The sequence below is a fragment of the Octopus bimaculoides genome, chromosome 1 (assembly GCF_046866305.1).
Source record: "Octopus bimaculoides isolate indiv1 chromosome 1, ASM4686630v1, whole genome shotgun sequence".
Classification (NCBI taxonomy): Eukaryota; Metazoa; Mollusca; class Cephalopoda; order Octopoda; family Octopodidae; genus Octopus; species Octopus bimaculoides.
Genome location: NC_142928.1, coordinates 113,262,427 through 113,280,987, shown reverse-complemented (window position 1 = coordinate 113,280,987; position 18,561 = coordinate 113,262,427). Strand labels below are relative to the sequence as shown.

At 38.9% G+C, this 18,561-nt stretch overlaps 1 protein-coding gene across 2 annotated transcripts in view; it reads right to left on the bottom strand.

Annotated features, from left to right (window-relative positions):
- Positions 1–18,561, bottom strand: part of LOC106880055 (F-actin-uncapping protein LRRC16A) — a 547,921-nt gene that overhangs the window by 521,856 nt on the left and 7,504 nt on the right. Inside the window, exon 2 of one of the 2 annotated variants that reach the window (XM_089356189.1) lies at positions 1,121–1,180. In XM_089356189.1, the coding sequence (XP_089212315.1) occupies positions 1,121–1,180 (60 nt within the window). Of the gene's footprint in view, positions 1–1,120; positions 1,271–18,561 lie in introns of both variants that reach the window. The other variant, XM_089356195.1, reaches the window with a different exon arrangement.

Genomic DNA, 18,561 nt, shown 5'->3' with positions numbered 1-18,561 from the left:
AATTTTCCAGCTGATTAAGCAGCCAATTTTTGATACCTCAAACATCAAATGGAATGAAATCCAGTAGTGCAAGTTGGATCTTTGGTTTAAACAATGACTGAGAACTTAAACTGTTATAGTTTCAAACCCCTAACTCACTATACAATTTATTTTTCCATCTCACTCTACTTTTGATGCATTACTTGCTGTATTCAGTTGTCATCTATGTTTTGGGGAAATTTTAATGGTATTTTCTTTAAGTGTTTGTGGAAATAAATAAGTTTGTTAACCTGCACTTTATATGTCCTTCATACAGCAGGCACCCTTTGGAAAGTTTCAAACATTGAAATTTTAATTTGCCTAATCAGTGAAAACTCTTTACAAAAAGCATCAGCTGCTTTCCCAATTACCAATTTGTGTGGTTCAATGGTGGAATCAATAAGCAACAAATACCCCACTAAAAGGTTGATCAGTATGCTGTCACTAGAAAGTCTAGTGCAGTAGCAAAGCTGTAAAACTGGTAAATAGCTCATTAGTTAGTACTGCTGAGTCTAGTGCCTCTATGCAGATATGAAATGAGTTTTGCCAAGGTGTTTTGTTCAAGATACATTACAGAAAGATAGAGTCTTTGGAAGTGCCCCAATATTTCAATGAATCAAAGGACTTGTAACTTACAAGAAGGTGACCATACTGCATCACTTTAACTGTCTTTGTTAGCAGCTTGCATAAATTTTTCCAATGTAAGATGTAATATGATAGTGACATTTGCAGATTTAATGAGCCAATTTAGAAAATAAGGCAGGTGGTTACATTGGGCATACACAGATATGAAATGTCATAACAAAATCAGTGCTAGCTTTCATTTGTTACATGTACTAGTGATGCTATTACCATTACCACTCATATTTGATACAGTTAGTGTTTTTAGTGTCTTATATAAGCATTAAGTGCTATTATATTACCTATTACAAGAAACTCCTTTACTTTTAAGATTCTGTTGTGTAAAAAACTAATTTGAAATTGCTGAAAATATATTTGTAAAACTGCAAAATCAATAACAAAATACTGTAACAGGAATACAAAAAATATCATGATCATGTTTTGTTGCGTTATTTTCATCTTCTGTCAGTTAATATCTTACCCTGTTTGGATTCGGACTTTCTATAGATTGGATGTCAAGATAATGAAAGGAATGTTCCAACTGAAAGCAAAATGAAACACTGTTAAATAGATATGCAAAAATAGATATAACAAAATACACTTGATAAGTTTTGGAATCAAGAGACAATCCCTATAAGCTTATAACACCTTAAAATACAGTACTTAGGTCAGAGATCTATAGTTTCATATAGCACCTGTTACTGCAACAGTTAAATACTCTGAACATGGATACAGCATAGCATTAGTAATAAGATAACAGCTAGCTGCAACAATTAATACAAAGGTTAAATGTGAAAATTTCAATTACTTTAAAAAGTCTAAGAGGATTTACAAAGAACCTTGATACATATAATCTCTTTTGAAAACGAATCTTGTTTGAAACATTTCATTCTTTAGCTAGTGTAAAAGTTCACACAAGTAGTACTGAATGTACAATTTTATGAGACGTCTAAAAATAATAACCCTTGTTATATATCTGACATCTCTTCTACCTGTATTTCAATTCAGTGTATTTTTTTGTAGAAATACATGTTAACTTAGTAATTAGTTTGTCCATTTCTTGAAATTCTGGCTCTAACTCAATATTTGAAGCTTTGGATTTGCAATCCATTTTACTTCTTCTCAGTATGGCAAGTAGGTCAATATACCACTCATTTTATTGACTTTATGTTTTTTTGCCATATCATGGCTAGATTCAATAATAACCATATTGAATTCACGAGAAGTTTTTTTTCTTATGATGTAAAAAGTCTTGAAGAAAATATATTCTTTTCTAAGTGAAAACTAACAATAAATTTTTCACTTTTATATTTTGTAATGTTTATCTGAACAACCCCCAACAATTTTTATATCAAAATAAAAAACATTCCTCTACATGACTGCATAACTTTCGACACAACTCAAGTTAGAGCACTCCAGCACACTGAACTAGAATGGGGGCTACTATTCAGCAGTAAAAAGAAAAAAAAAAAAAGACAAACTTTGTAAATTTGTGGAAATAACTATATAAGAAGAAAGTTCACATCCAGAACTTTCAAATGATATATAATTTTTGATGGAAGAAGTTTATTTTGACATGAAAATGATGAAGGAAAAAATGTGTTTAGCATATTCAAACTGTACTTGTCTTACTTGGACGGCACTCTACAGTAATAATTAGTAATAGACTGGTTTTCTCTCACTTATTTTATATATATTTTTTTAATTCATTATTTTTTCTTAGCTTTTTAAATACATTTGTGTATATATATATGTGTGTGTGTGTGTGTGTGTGTGTGTGTGTATACATATATATGCATATGGGTGTCTATATGAGTGTGTGTGTGTGTATATATATATAACGTCATGTACCCAGATATGCATCTATATATACATGTAGATGAAGGTATGTACATACATGTACATATATATGCATATACTCATATATTATTTGTATCACACGATCGAATGCACGCGTTACCTTTGCAAGTAAGTTTTGAACTTTATTTTTCTGACGCGACTCTTTCTATTTTTGTATCTATCTCCTCCTCTCATTCTTCCTTCTACTGTTCTTTGCCTCTCCTCATCACTACTATCTCTCTATCTCTCTCTCTCTCTCTCTCTCTCTCTCTCTCCCTCTCGTTGCTCACTTATATTCTACTTCCTCCCCTTTTTCTCCCTCTACCACTCTTTCTCCCTACCCCTCGCTGGTCACATGTGTCCAGCTACTAATTCTTTTCATTCTTGGTCTCCCCAAGCTCACACATACATTTTCGTTCTTCCAGTTCGTGCTTCACAGCGTTCAATATACACATACTTTTCCACGTCTGGCTGTATAGCCTTTTTGTTTGTTTATTTCACCGTTTCTTTTTCCTGTCTTGTTTTCCGTCCACCACTATCCTCCATGGAACAAATTTAATTTGTGTCCGTGGGAAGAGCCATTTTAACAATGCGTCCTGCCCTAACTCTTCGAAACGCCAGTGTTATAATGGTGGCAGCCGATGAAGGATATGTTCTCTATGTGGCCTGTGTGTTTTTTGTACCTTGTTTAGCATTTTGTCCATGTTTTTTTTGCAATGTCATGTACCCAGATATGCATCTATATATACATGTAGATGAAGGTATGTACATACATGTACATATATATGCATATACTCATATATTATTTGTATATATATATACATATATATATATATATATATATATATATATATATATATATATATATATATACTGGAAAATGTGTGAGATCCTTGGTAGAGTTAGGTATATTTGAAAAAAAAAAAAAAGAATGACTTCACTGGTAGTTCTAATCAGTTAAATTTATTTTTTATATAAATTTTAGTTCATAGATCTAGTAAGTTCTTTGTTAACTTGGGTGTGGAGATTAAAAAAAAATCCCTTCTTAACTTTTTCAGAGAACTTTCTCGCATTTGTAGTCAAACTGATCTGAGGATTTGGGGCTTGGTGATTCCATATATGGTCTTTTGTGTGTAAAATGGTAGTTGGCACCCCACCTCTACCTTTCAAGTAGAATTTACATATTCGTGCGTGTTGTCTCTTTTAATCTTTTTTGTGGTATAGGCAGTCAGACTTGCTTCTTTCTTTGGCAGTTTCATCCATTGTTTTTGTTTTTGCTAATTTTTATTGTCTTTTCTTGGCTTATTCACCTCTTCGGTTTTTCACTTTGACAGTGGTAGTGGCACTTGCACTTGAGTTTTCTTTCCTGGCAGGTTTCTTGCTTATACTTTCTTCTTTGTTTCCTTGAGTGTCTACCAAGTGGGGGGAATATCTTTCACCTACATCTGTGCCTCTATCCTAGTCATCTTTGCTCTGTTCATTATCAAAGATGGCATCAAGGGTGCTGATGTGAGATCTAATGAGAGCAAAGGAGCATATAAACTCCTGCTTCTTTCACTCTATCTGTGCTAAAGTTCTTGAGTAGCCATTGCTCTTCAGTGCAGCTGTAATGATATTGTTTGGGTTATCTTCTTCAGCACAACGCCAGGCTCTCAGAAACAATGTCAGTTCCATGCTCCTCTAGTTTCTGGACATTTTGTTTTAACGGTGTGATGGAGGGTAGTGGAGAAATAGAGAGAGAGAGAGTGTGTCTTTATGTTTAGAGAGATTGAGGGGCTAAGAGAAGAAAGACTATGTTGGAGAGAAGTGAAGAGAAAGAGAGAAACAAAGGAAAGAGAGATTGAGGGGCTGAAAGTAGAAAGATGGTGTGATGGAATGAAGTAAAGAAAGAGTGTCTATTTATTTAGAGGGAAGAGGAGAGAAATGAAGAAAAGGCGGTGTGATGAAGAAAGATGGTGTGATGGAGTTAAGTAAAGAGATAGAGAGAGGAGGTGTCTATATATTTAGAGAGAAGAAATATGGAAAGAGAGAACAAAAAAAGATGGTGTCATGGAGAGAAGTGAGAAAAAGTGAGAGAGAAATGACATGATGGCCGTCTGGTTTGCAAACTCCTGAAAATAATCAACTTGGATAGGGAATATAAATAAATAAATATGTGCCTATCTTTAACTACGGAAAGGCTGCTAAAGTAGGAATAACAAAATTTTAAAATATCAACAATAATCAATCTCGTAAGTCAAAAACAAAACAGAGAGAAGAGAACTGATGTGCACAAAGATCCTTATTCAGTTTTTCCTAAGAGATGGATATTTACAAGGCAGTGAAAGATTTGGAACTACTTCTCAAATTTTTGTAATAACATTTGCTGCTTAATACGACACAATGTTTATGTTTTGTGTATTAATAAAGGTTTTTTTCGAGCTATATATATATATATATATATATATATATATATATATATATATATATAAACATATTCTTTTACTGCTTTATACGTTTCATCCTTGAGGCTACAGCCATGCTGGGGCACTGCCTTTGTAATCAACTTTTAATTGGCCAATTCTATGGGTTTGGCTTCTGGTGATGGAAGGAGTTCAATACCACTGCCCTCTTTTGAGCTTCCTGCCTTGATATTCGTTCATATGGGATCTTATATAGTAAGAGGTCAAGTTGTCTCTTGAAAACATCTACTCCCACTTCATGGAAGTCTCTCATACATTTTGGTGAGGAGTTAAATAGCTGTGGGCCCTTGAATCCCAAGCTACTGCAGTACATGGTCCTCACCTTAGATGAGACAGCTGGGACTTTTGGAACAGTGCAGTGACGTCCATTTCGAGTTCTAGTATAACACTCAATTCCAAAGTCTGGTGCCAGCTCCTCCAGTATCTTCCATACATATATCACTGCCTACCTCTCTTGTTTTCACTCCAGAGAGTAGAGTTGTAGCTCTTTCAGTTTCTTCCAGTAGCTCAGCTGTTCCATTAATGCAATCTTCCTTGTGTAGTATCACAAATGTCCTCCATAGAACCAGCAGAGTTTCCTGGTCCCTTGTTCTGAAGGTTCTCACAATCCAACAGGCCATTCGCCTGCACACTGCCAACATCTTGGTGACATGCATGTGAAACAAAGCATCGTTGCTCATATCAATCCCAAGGTCATGCACCGTATGTGATTCTAGGATTGCTGCTCTTGGTCTAAAGTATCAACGTTGTGACTTCTGAGCACCAATTAGCTGATAGCTGAAGGCTTGGAATTTGCCTGCATTAAATTGCATGTTGTCCTCAGCCCATTTATATATGGCATCTACGTCTTTCTGTAGAGGATTAGCATCAGAAGATTCCTTGACTGCTTATACTAATTTTGTGTCATTGGCATATCTAGTAAGTGTGGCTGTCTGTGTAACTGATGGCATGTCTGAAAGAGCTACCATGTAGTGGCCCCAATACAATTCCCTGAGGCACTCCACTTTCTATTAATGTCTCCGTGGAGAGGGCTTCTGTCTTTTAAGAAGTCATGCAACCACTCTCTGATTTTCCCGGTTATGCCGAGTCTCCGTAGTTTGTGACATATCATCCCATGATCAACCTATTAAAGACCTTTGCAAAGTTGAGAAATATCACAGCTACATTTCAGTGATTCATTAATTGTTTCAACACCCAGTCATAGTGTTGCAAAAGCTGTGTAAGGGAGCTTCTGCCTGAGTGAAAGCCATGCTGGGTATCAGGAAGCAACTTATCTTCAAGGAACACAAATAGTTTCTTCCTGACAATGTGTTCCATGACTTTGCTGAAATGGGAAGTTAGAGAGACAGGTCTAAAATTCTTAGCACCTGCTCTGCTACCTCCCTTATGGATAGGGTATATAATGCCTTTCTTTAACTTTTTGGGAAGTCTTCTTGTTTTGAGGAAGCTCTGGAAGAGAATCTGAAGTGGTCTAGCTAGAGTGCCTTTGCATTTCTTTAGGAGGATTGCGGGGAATCCATCAGGGCCTGTTGCTGAGTTTGAGCTCATCTCATCAATGGCTAACATCACATCGGTTTCCTCTATGTTGATGCTGTCAATAGTTGCCATTTTGTTGTGTAGATCTGAAGAACTTATCAGGCATAACTACTTGCAAGTGCACAGAAGTGGCTGTGTGGTAAGTAGCTAGCTTACTTCCGGTAGCTAGCTTCTGGTTTTGTGCATTGCAGTAGCTGCTTGAACCAAGTGGACATGTGTTTGACGCCATCCAAAATTGAAAATGTGTGAAGTCGACCGAGGTAGGTGGAATTGTTTTTTGAGCTGTGTGTAATTTATTGTGTTTCAATATTTTTCAGTAAATTTCGTATAGCTCTGGGGCAGTTCCGTTTGCTTTCGGCGGCTTTAAGTTGTTGCTCATTTAGTGAGCAAATTGTGTTTCTCGTTCGTCGTTATTGGTGGGCGTGGTTGAGTCAACATAACGGCGGACTGAGAATTTATTTTTTCTTGTGGAAACTTTTTGTGTCTCACTTTGCGACAATTGTTTTTGTGGGCGTATCTCGCCTCCGAAAAACTCGTGAAAATTCTAACAATTTGTGAAGGATTTTTTTGTGTTCCTGCTGCTGTGGTCCTGGATTACCTTTACTGGAATACTTTTATTTTGGAGTACCTTTATTGGAATGCCTTTATTGGAATACCTATAGGTATTCCGGGTGGCCGGAATTGTGTTGCTGTGACTTGAACTGTCTTCCTTCTTTCCTTTTCTCTGCTCTGTCTTTCTGTTCTTTCTATATTTAGTTTGTTTTTGTGAACTTTTTGATTGAACTTGTTTGTGAACTATTTTCTGAACTTTTTTGTTGAACATTTGAACTTTTTTTTTTTTTGCAAGCATGGCAAAAAAGGGCAACACTGTCTTGGAGTGGGAACTGTGCCCACCCAAGCAGTGGTTGAAAGAAATGGAGGAAAGAACAGTGATGCTCCGAACCTACTCAAAGGTGTTGGATAGCGTCACTGTCTTTCCTCAAACTATTATTGAAAAGGAACTTACGAATGTTAATGCCAACTTTAAATATATTTCAAGGGGAGTCAAATATGCAACCGTGTGGTTCCTTTTTGACTCCCCGAGTGAAGCTCACAAATTTGCGAGTGGGCTCATTGAGGGCAAAGAAATTTTGTTTCTGCCCACATATTCTGGACAAAAAATAACGAGGGCTTGGGTCTGCGGGTTGCCGCCTGGAATAAGCCCGAGTGGATAGAGGATTCTTTCTGACGGGGTCTGGGCAGCACCGGAACCAAGCTCCTCAATGTAAAAATTTTGCCAGCAGTTGACTGGGAGGGGTCAAAAGCGGTGTTGACCCTCTGGTCCCAGTCGATTGCGAGTCTGGTGTTTCCAGACATTTTAAGGATGGCTCAGGCAAGGTATCCAGTGATTCTGGAAGGACGCCCTCCTAAGTGTCACAAGTGCCTTGAATCCGGCCATTTAAAAAAGAACTGTCCCAAGGGCCGAGGTAAGGCCCCGGAGCAGAGTAAAAAAGAAAATGTGCCCTCAGCCCCACCATTGGAGGGGGAGACAGAAGAAGTCGTGGAGGCGGTGGCCTCCATGAATAGAAAGAGGAAGGTGAGTAGTGGTGGTTACTCACCAGGAGAAATAGAGGTTGCAGGAGAGGAGGAGGACACCTCGGGTGTGCCAAAGGATGCCCTGAACCCTGCAACCGGTAAAAGAAAAAAAAAGAAAAGGAGAAACAGGAGACGGTCGGCGGACGTGCTGCCGACCGAACCTGAGGCCTCTCCGATGAGAAGTGTGCCCCCGGAGAGGAAAACTCTGCCACCGGGAATTGCGCCGATGACAGAGTGGCTGACATCCCTCCCAGTGAGGATAATGATTATATTACCATGTACTATGAGGGAGGGGCGGTGAATGAATTCTTGGACCGCGAGTGCAGCCAAGATAGGAGCTACTCGGATTGTGCGAGTAGTTCCACATGGCCTCTGCAGGTGACTGCGAAGGTTCTAAATGACAACATATTGGCAAAAGTCATAGAAAAATATAACCATAAAGATTTCTTCTACCTTGCCGCAAATTCAAGCCTAACAATAGACACTTGTTTAGCCGGGGCAGCATATCTGCTTGCGGAGGGGTGGAATGAGGAAAATTGTGATATTTTTAATTGTTAATATATTGAAATTGTTAATATATAGAAATTGTGGAATAATTGTAATTTTAAAAGGAAAAAAAGAACAACGTTTTCGAGGGGTTATCAGTCGGCGGGCAATGGTGCCTCTCTCATTATTTGTTTCATCCTTATCACCCTCATCTCATTAATGTCCATGTCCAGCCTGCAGCTACTTCATGTTTGTCTGACTTTGTTTGTCCCCTCTATGTAATACCGTTAATGGCGAAATTTATTGAAATAAAGTAGCTTGCTTACCAACCACATGGTTCCGGGTTCATTCCCACTGTGTGAAACCTTGGGCAAGTGTCTTCTACTATAGCCTCAGGCTGACCAAAGTCTTGTGAATGGATTTGGTAGATGGAAACTGAAAGAAACCCGACTAAGACCTGTTGGGGCAAGTGAAATCGTAATTGAATCATACTTGATGACTGGCACCTGTGCCAGTGGAGCACTAACAGCACTGTCCAAGTGTGCTCACTGCCAGAGCAGCTGTCTGGCTTCTGTGCTAGTGGCCCATAAATAGCACCATTTGAGCATAATCATTACCAGCGTTGCTTTCTAGCACTTGTGCTGGTGGCACGTTAGAAAATCATTTGAGTGAGGTCGTTGACAGTGCCGCTGGACTGGCTCCCATGCAGGTGGCACGTAAAAAACATCTTTTATACATGCCAGGAAAGGTTTACGACCTGCTCCATAGAGGAAGAGGGCCAGAAAGGGGCACAGAGAGAGTCAACATCTCTGTAGAGAAAGAGCGGATCATGGAGGCCCCTCAACTCATGAAGCGGCTGGTGGTGGTGGTGCTGGTGGTGGTGGTGGTGGTGCTGGTGGTGGTGGTGGTGGTGGTGGTGGTGGTGGTGGTGGTGGTGCTGGTGGTGGTGGTGGTGGTGCTGGTGGTGGTGGTGGTGGTGCTGGTGGTGGTGGTGGTGGTGCTGGTGGTGGTGGTGGTGCTGGTGGTGGTGGTGGTGGTACTGGTGGTGGTGGTGCTGGTGGTGATGCCAGTCTATTTATGTCCCCATAACTTAGTGTTTCGGCAAAAGTGACCGATGGAATAATTACTAATAAGTCCTGGGGTCGATTTGGTTGACTAAAGGTGGTGCTCCAGCATGGCCACAGTCAAATGACTGAAACAAGTAAAAGAGTAAAAGAGTATATATATATATATATTTATATATATATATATATACATATGTATACATATATATATATATATATATATATATATATATATATATATATATATATATATATATATATATAATTTATATAAGGGCATTACTATACAGTAATGCCTCACGCTTAGAGGGACTTTATAAGTCAAAACTACCAAAATAAGCACATATTTACAGAACGCGAGGGAATGCAACTTTTCAAAGCTAACCTCCTAAAAACTTAACTTAACGGCAAACCACTGGTTTCATAATACCGCGTTCGGTAAATATGTGCTTATTGTGGTAGTTTTGACTTATAAAGTCCCTCTAGGCGTGAGGCATTACTGTATAGTAATGCCCTTATATAAATTATATATATTTATGGAAAAAAACGATGGATTTTTTTTTCCTTATGACTACTTGATAAATTCTTATAAAGATTTTATCCTTATATTATATTATAAATAATTAGAATATATTCAGTGCTGAATATTATTCTGTAAAAGCACATGTTGCCGAGAATGTAACTTGAAAAGCCCGTCTCTTTCACGTTTATATAAGGATGAACAGAAGTCATTGTACTGTGTTGGGTACATCAGGGTATGTTGATATTTGTTTATTCTTTATGTGTCTCGACCATACATGCACTGATGAATAAAAGATGCAGCTTACTGCATAGTTTTGCTGTATTAATTATGAAACCAGTGGTTTGCCGTTAAGTTAAAAGTTTTTAGGAGGTTCGCTTTGAAAAGTTGCATTCCCTCGCATTTGGTAAATATGTGCTTATTTTGGTAGTTTTGACGTATAAAGTCCCTCTAAGCCTGAGGCATTACTGTATAGTAATGCCCTTGTATAAATTATATATATCTATGGAAAAAAACGATGGTTTTTTTTTCCTTATGAGGTTTTTTCACGCTGACTACTTGATAAATTCTTATAAAGATTTTATCCTTATATTATCATCATCATCATCATCATCGTTTAACGTCCGCTTTCCATGCTAGCATGGGTTGGACGATTTGACTGAGGACTGGTGAAACCGGATGGCAACACCAGGCTCCAGTCTGATTTGGCAGAGTTTCTACAGCTGGATGCCCTTCCTAACGCCAACCACTCAGAGAGTGTAGTGGGTGCTTTTACGTGTCACCCGCACGAAAACGGCCACGCTCGAAATGGTGTCTTTTATGTGCCACCCGCACAAGCCAGTCCAGGGGCACTGGCAACGATCTCGCTCGAAAATCCTACAGGAGCCAGTCAGGCGGTACTGGCAACGGCCACGCTCAAAATGGTGCATCTCATGTGCCACCCGCACAAGAACCAGTCCAGGGGCACTGGCAACGATCTTACTTGGCTTGCCGGGTCTTCTCACGCACAGCCCATTTCCAAAGGTCTCGGTCCGTAGTCATCGCCTCGGTGAGGCCCAATGTACGAAGGTCTTGCCTCACCACCTCAGCCCAGGTCTTCCTGGGCCTACCTCTTCCACGGGTTCCCTCAACTGTTAGGGTGTGGCACTTTTTCACGCAGCTATCCTCCTCCATTCTCACCACATGTCCATACCAGCGCAATCGTCTCTCTTGCACGCCACAACTGATGCTTCTAATGTTCAGCTTTTCTCTCAAGATACTTACACTCTGACGGGTATTCACATTGACATTACACATCCAACGGAGCATACTGGCTTCATTCCTTGCGAGCTTACGTATGTCCTCAGCAGTTACAGCCCATGTTTCACTGCCATGTAGCATGGTTGTTCGTACGCATGCGTCATACAGTCTGCCTTTTACTCTGAGTGAGAGTCCCTTTGTCGCCAGCAGGGGTAAGAGCTCTCTAAACTTTGCCCAGGCTATTCTTATTCTAGCAGCTACACTTTCAGCGCACCTGAAAGTGTAGCTGCTATATATATATGTATATATATATATATATATATATATATATATATATATCTATATATATCAAAGCAATATATATATATATGTATATATATATATATATATATATATATATATATATATATCAAAGCAATATCAAAGGCAGGTTAACTAGCAAGTTAGTTTTTGTATGTGGCAGATGTTCAGGTGCAATAAACAGTGTAAACAAACAGGAAACAACTTCTATCTCATTCCAGGGAGAAAAACTAGAGGTAGTTGATAGCTTCCGCTATCTGGGTGACCAAGTTAGTAGTGGGGGTGGGTGCACTGAAAGTGTAGCTGCTGGAAGAAGAATAGCCTGGGCAAAGTTTAGAGAGCTCTTACCTCTGCTGGCAACAAAGGGACTCTCACTCAGAGTAAAAGGCAGACTGTATGACGCATGTGTACGAACAGCCATGCTACATGGCAGTGAAACATGGGCTGTGACTGCTGAGAACATGCGTAAGCTCGCAAGGAATGAAGCCAGTATGCTCCGTTGGATGTGTAATGTCAGTGTGCATACCCGACAGAGTGTAAGTATCTTGAGAGAAAAGCTGAACATAAGAAGCATCAGTTGTGGTGAGCAAGAGAAACGATTGCGCTGGTATGGACATGTGGTGAGAATGGATGAGGATAGCTGCGTGAAAAAGTGCCACACCCTAACAGTTGAGGGAACCCGTGGAAGAGGTAGGCCCAGGAAGACCTGGGCTGAGGTGGTGAGGCAAGACCTTCGAACACTGGGCCTCACCGAGGCGATGACTACTGACCGAGACCTTTGGAAATGTGCTGTGCGTGAGAAGACCCGTCAAGCCAAGTGAGACCAAGTGAGATTGTTGCCAGTGCCCCTGGACTGGCTCTTGTGCAGGTGGTACATAAGATGCACCATTTTGAGCGTGGCCGTTGCCAATACCGCTTGACTGGCCTTTGTAGGATTTTCAAGCGAGATCATTGCTAGTGCCCCTGGACTGGTGGCTCCTGTGCGGGTGGCACATAAAATACACCATTTTGAGCGTGGCCGTTGCCAGTACCGCCTGACTGGCCTTCGTGTGGGTGACACGTAAAAGTACCCACTACACTCTCTGAGTGGTTGGCATTAGGAAGGGCATCCAGCTGTAGAAACTCTGCCAAATTAGATTGGAGCCTGGTGTTGCCATCCAGTTTCACCAGTCCTCAGTCAAATCGTCCAACCCATGCTAGCATGGAAAGCGGACATTAAACGATGATGATGATGATGATGATGATGATGATGATATATATATATATATATATATATATATATATATATATATATATATATATATATATATATATATATATATATATATATATATATATATAAAGAGAGTTGTATGTATAAAGAAAGAAAAGGATAAAGAGACCAATGGCAAAGTTAGAATTATATTTCATGGATAAAGTCTTACAGCTGTTTCAGGGAAAATCCAATGTATCCCTTCATCGGAGACGGTAATAGTAGAAGAATGGATTATTACATTTATAAGAGGAGATTTGTGGTAAGAAGTGAGAGCGATGCGCAGAAAAAAGAACAAAGAAGAAACAGTACTTGGAGTGTAGCTCCATTCCAGCAGTAAACATCCATGTAAAGAATCCTTGTGGGTATTTTCCGGAGATAATTATAGTAGCAAAGGTGGATATGTATCATATCTTATCCAGAGTACTCTGTGCGTTGTTTACTCAAAGGATAGCCCAAATCAAGTGAGAGATGTGTGTAGGGTTAAGAGGTCAAGCCTTAAAACAGGAAGGAAGGGAGGAAAGAAGCAATTCAAGTGAGAAATATGGTAGATAGTAGTAAGCAGTCCTATGGTCAGTTATTCTGACAAGAAGGAAAAAAGAAGTAGAGGGAGCAAAAGGAAGAATGTGGGGGTGGAAGCATAAGTTTAGTAAAGAAATGTAGAGAGAAGGAATGTGGGGAGGTAATGTGGAGAGGTATTTATATTGTGTATAGTGTCAGGCTATGAAGGAACCTGTAAGTGGTGAGGGTGTAGGTGGCTTTCTAAGAACAGTATTAAAAGAAAATAAGAGAATAGAGTTAGTAGTGATATATTCTAAAAAATAGAGTTAAACCTATTTTAAAGATGGTAGAAGGGAGACCAGTTTGCTACCTCAAGTTGATTGGGGTTATCTATAGGGAGTTGTGGAAGGTAATATGGAGAAGTATATATAAGTTGATACCTCTGTATATATATATATATATATATATATATATATATATATATATATATATATATATATATATACATATATATATAAAAGTCTTATAGAGAAAACAGAAGAGCTTGTTCAAAGATTGATATGGAAAGCCTTTGCTACTAAATGAAAAGCAAACGGAAACAAATACGGACTTAAATCTCCCAGAAATCCACCACTTATTCCAGAATTAGAAGCCTTCGAAAAGGACCTTTTCAATCTTATTAGAAAAATTAGATTCCGTAAATATACCAACCATCTACAGAGAGATATGAAAGAAAAAATTACAGAAATCAACAACTTGAATAAGATCTTCATTAATTCCGACAAGACAAAAACTTATATGCGGTTGATAAGGACGTTTACAAGAGTCTAATTTCAAATAGCATCACAGATACATACAAAAAAGATAACACAAATTTATACAAATAGGTGAATTTGGAGGCAAGAAGAATAGCTAACAATCTTAAGATTAGCAATAGAATAGAATACCTTTCCCCCAAACCTGCTTTTATTACCCTAAAAGACCATAAAGCCAATTTTAATAGAAACCCCAAATGTAGATTGATTAATCCTGCAAAAACTGAAATAGCAAATATATTTTAGATCGAATTCTAACTAAGTTAGATAGTGATTTAAATTTATGGATTTGGAAGAATAATAAGTCAGTAACAGGTTGGTTTAAAGGGATTAGCCATAAGCATAGCTGCAAATTTACGCAGTTTGATATTGTTGATTTTTACCCATCAATATCCAGACCTGTGCTCCTGAAAGCATTAGAATTCGCCAAACAGTACGTCAACATCGATAGCTCGGAAATAGATATTATCATACATGCAAGAAAATCACTTCTTTTTTATGAGGAATCCACCTGGATTAAAAAGAGTGAGGATTCTTTTTTCGATGTACCGATGGAGGCATACAACGGGGCTGAGTTGTGTATGCTTATAGGAGCTTACATTCTGCACAATCTAAAACTAGAATTTCCGTTTATAGACGTAGGATTGTATAGGGATGACGGCCTTATAGTCACCTGTAATTTAAACGGCCACGAATTAGATAAGCTTAGGAAGGATCTAATAGCTTTCTTCCAAAGAATAGGCTTGCGGATTACAATAGATACTAACCTCAAAAAAGTAGATTTCTTAGATGTAAATTTAAACTTGAATTCAGATATATTTAAACCTAAAGCCTAATGGTAAACTATCCTATATTAGCAGAGGATCCAACCATCCGCCTGTTATTCTTAGAAACTTAGTAACATAGGTAGGCGAATATCGTCAATTTCTGCGGATGAGGCAACATTCGATAACGCAGCACCTTATTATAATAGTGCTTTAAGGAATAGTGGATTCTCTGAGAGGATCCAGTATACCAAATCTAATGCTAGCAGCATGTAGAACTAGAACTAGGAAAGTTTTGTGGTTCAACCCAGCTTTCAATATGGCCGTAAGAACTAATATAGGTAAGGAATTTTTAAAATTAGTCTCTAGGCACTTTCAACCTGATCATAAGTTTTACAGAATATTCAATAGAAGATCGCTTAAGATCAGCTATTCTTGCTGCAAAAACTTCGCCTCTTTGATTAGCCAGCACAACAACAAGATAATTGCCAAAAACCATAATGCCAACTCATTTAAAAAAAGCTGCAATTGCAAAGATAGAACCTCCTGTCCATTGGAAGGGAGATGTCTAGAAAAAGGTATTGTGTATAGAGCCAAAGTCCAGATAGAAGGCTCGCACGATTATAGAACTTATACAGGAGCTACGGAAAATTCATTCAAAACCAGGCTTTATTCGCACAAAAATTCTTTCAGATACCCCGAAAATAGGACAAAGACTAGCCTGGCAAAATACGTCTGGCAACTAAAAGAAAATGAAGCCTGACCTTTCAACGTGACATGAAGGATTTTAGGTAGAGTATCACCTTACAGGCACGGTGCCCATAAAAGACCAATTAAATGCTAGTTGTGTTTGTTAGAAAAATTCCATATCTTATTCCAAGATAAGAAAGCTCTGAACCAAAGACGCAAACTTTTAATTTCATGTAGACATGCGTCCAAATTTAAAATGTCGGCGAATAACATACCATATGGGTAGTATATTTTTTTGATAATGTTTGACTCCTCGAAACCATTGTGCAATCTCACTATTGAATTTGTACCGCATTATACATGATTTATTTCGCGTTGCAAGAACATTGTATAGATCCCTACATCTTTTTAAGAAAGCCTTCGACTGTTATATGCATAGTTTTTCTATTTTCTTGTTTTACTTTACTTTATTCTATTTTATTTGTATTTATTTTAAAATACTTTGTAATCGAATTTAACCATTTTTATGGATGGTTTGATATATGGAATTCTATTATGCATGTATTTTTGCCCAATTTTAACTTTTATACACTCAGCAATTTCTTAAAAAGCTGTCTGCATATATACGCTGAGACCTAAAAGTTTTTTATGTGGATGTCTGTATTGTAGCAATGCATATGTATTCGTATGTGAGCGTCTATGCTTACATATAGAGCCTAGGTTTACACTCGTGCACATACAGTAATGATTTCGTATGTGTGTCTTTGTGTATGCATGGGTAAGAGTGTATGCTTATATTTATTTACACATACATACATTTATTTGTATGTGTGCTTCTATGTTATATATGAGAATGTGTGCTCAGGTTTACACACATACATACTTGAATGTGTGCATACGCACGTATACAGTTATGTTTGTGTGTATTTGTGTACATATCCCTATATATCTGTATACATGATGCGAATATACATTTTTGTATACACATATATATGCAATCCAGACTACTATAAAAAGCACATTTTTACCGAATGCGAGGAAATGCAACTCTCAAAGCCAACCCCTTATTGTATAGTAATGCCCTTATATAAATATAAATATATATTTCGGGAATAAATGATGGATTTTTTCCCTTATGAGGTTTTTTCACGCTAGCTACTTGATAAATTCTTGTAAAAGAATTCGTCCTATTATTGAATTTAAATATATTACCAGAATATATTCAGTGCTGAATTTATTCTGAGTAAGAGGCATATTTACCGAGATGCAATTCGAAATTCCCGCCACTTACATAGGGAAATAGCGATGAACAGTCGTCTATATGCTATGCTGGATACACGGTGTTCGTTTGGTATGTTGATTCACTGTTTATTTCTATTTTTCTTGACCATATTATACTGACGAGTAGAAGTTGTATAATACTACAATAACTACGAAATCATGATCGATAATTTAGTCCGTTTTTAAGGGGTTGGCTTTGAGAGTTGCATTTCCTTGCATTCGGTAAAAATGTGCTTTTTATAGTAGTCTCACCTTAGAGTCCCTCATAGCGTGAGGTGTTATTGTATAGTAATGCCCTTATCATCATCATCATCATCATCGTTTAACGTCCGCTTTCCATGCTAGCATGGGTTGGACGATTTGACTGAGGACTGGTGAAACCGGATGGCAACACCAGGCTCCAATCTAATTTGGCAGAGTTTCTACAGCTGGATGCCCTTCCTAACGCCAACCACTCAGAGAGCGTAGTGGGTGCTTTTACGTGTCACCCGCACGAAAACGGCCACGCTCGAAATGGTGTCTTTTATGTGCCACCCGCACAATCCAGTCCAGGGGCACTGGCAACGATCTTACTTGGCTTGCCGGGTCTTCTCACGCACAGCACATTTCCAAAGGTCTCGGTCAGTAGTCATCGCCTCGGTGAGGCTCAATGTACGAAGGTCTTGCCTCACCACCTCAGCCCAGGTCTTCCTGGGCCTACCTCTTCCACGGGTTCCCTCAACTGTTAGGGTGTAGCACTTTTTCACGCAGCTATCCTCATCCATTCTCACCACATGTCCATACCAGTGCAATCGTCTCTCTTGCACACCACAACTGATGCTTCTAATGTTCAGCTTTTCTCTCAAGATACTTACACTCTGACGGGTATTCACATTGACATTACACATCCAACGGAGCATACTGGCTTCATTCCTTGCGAGCTTACGTATGTCCTCAGCAGTTACAGCCCATGTTTCACTGCCATGTAGCATGGCTGTTCGTACGCATGCGTCATACAGTCTGCCTTTTACTCTGAGTGAGAGTCCCTTTGTCGCCAGCAGGGGTAAGAGCTCTCTAAACTTTGCCCAGGCTATTCTTATTCTAGTAGCTACACTTTCAGCGCACCCACCCCCACTACTAACTTGGTCGCCCAGATAGTGGAAGCTATCGACTACCTCTAGTTTTTCACCCTGGAATGAGATAGAAGTTGTTTCCTGTTTGCTTACAGTCTTTATTGCACCTGAACATCTGCCACAAACAAAATCTAACTTGCTAGTTAACCTGCCTTTGATGTTGCTGCACCTCTTATGTGTCCATAGCTTGCACCGGGTACATCTTATAGAGTTACTACCTACTCCTTTTCTACATACTGAGCAGGGCCATCTACCTGAAGGGGTTTGTGTTTTATCTACCTTCCTACTTATTAGGATTTTGGTTTTAGCTAGGTTGACTCTAAGGCCCTTCAATTCTAGACCTTGCTTCCACACTTGAAACTTCTCCTCTAGTTCTGATAGTGACTCCGCAATTAGGGCAAGGTCATCAGCATAGAGGAGCTCCCAGGGGCAACCTGTCTTGAACTCCTCTATGATTGCCTGGAGGACTATGATAAATAAGAGGGA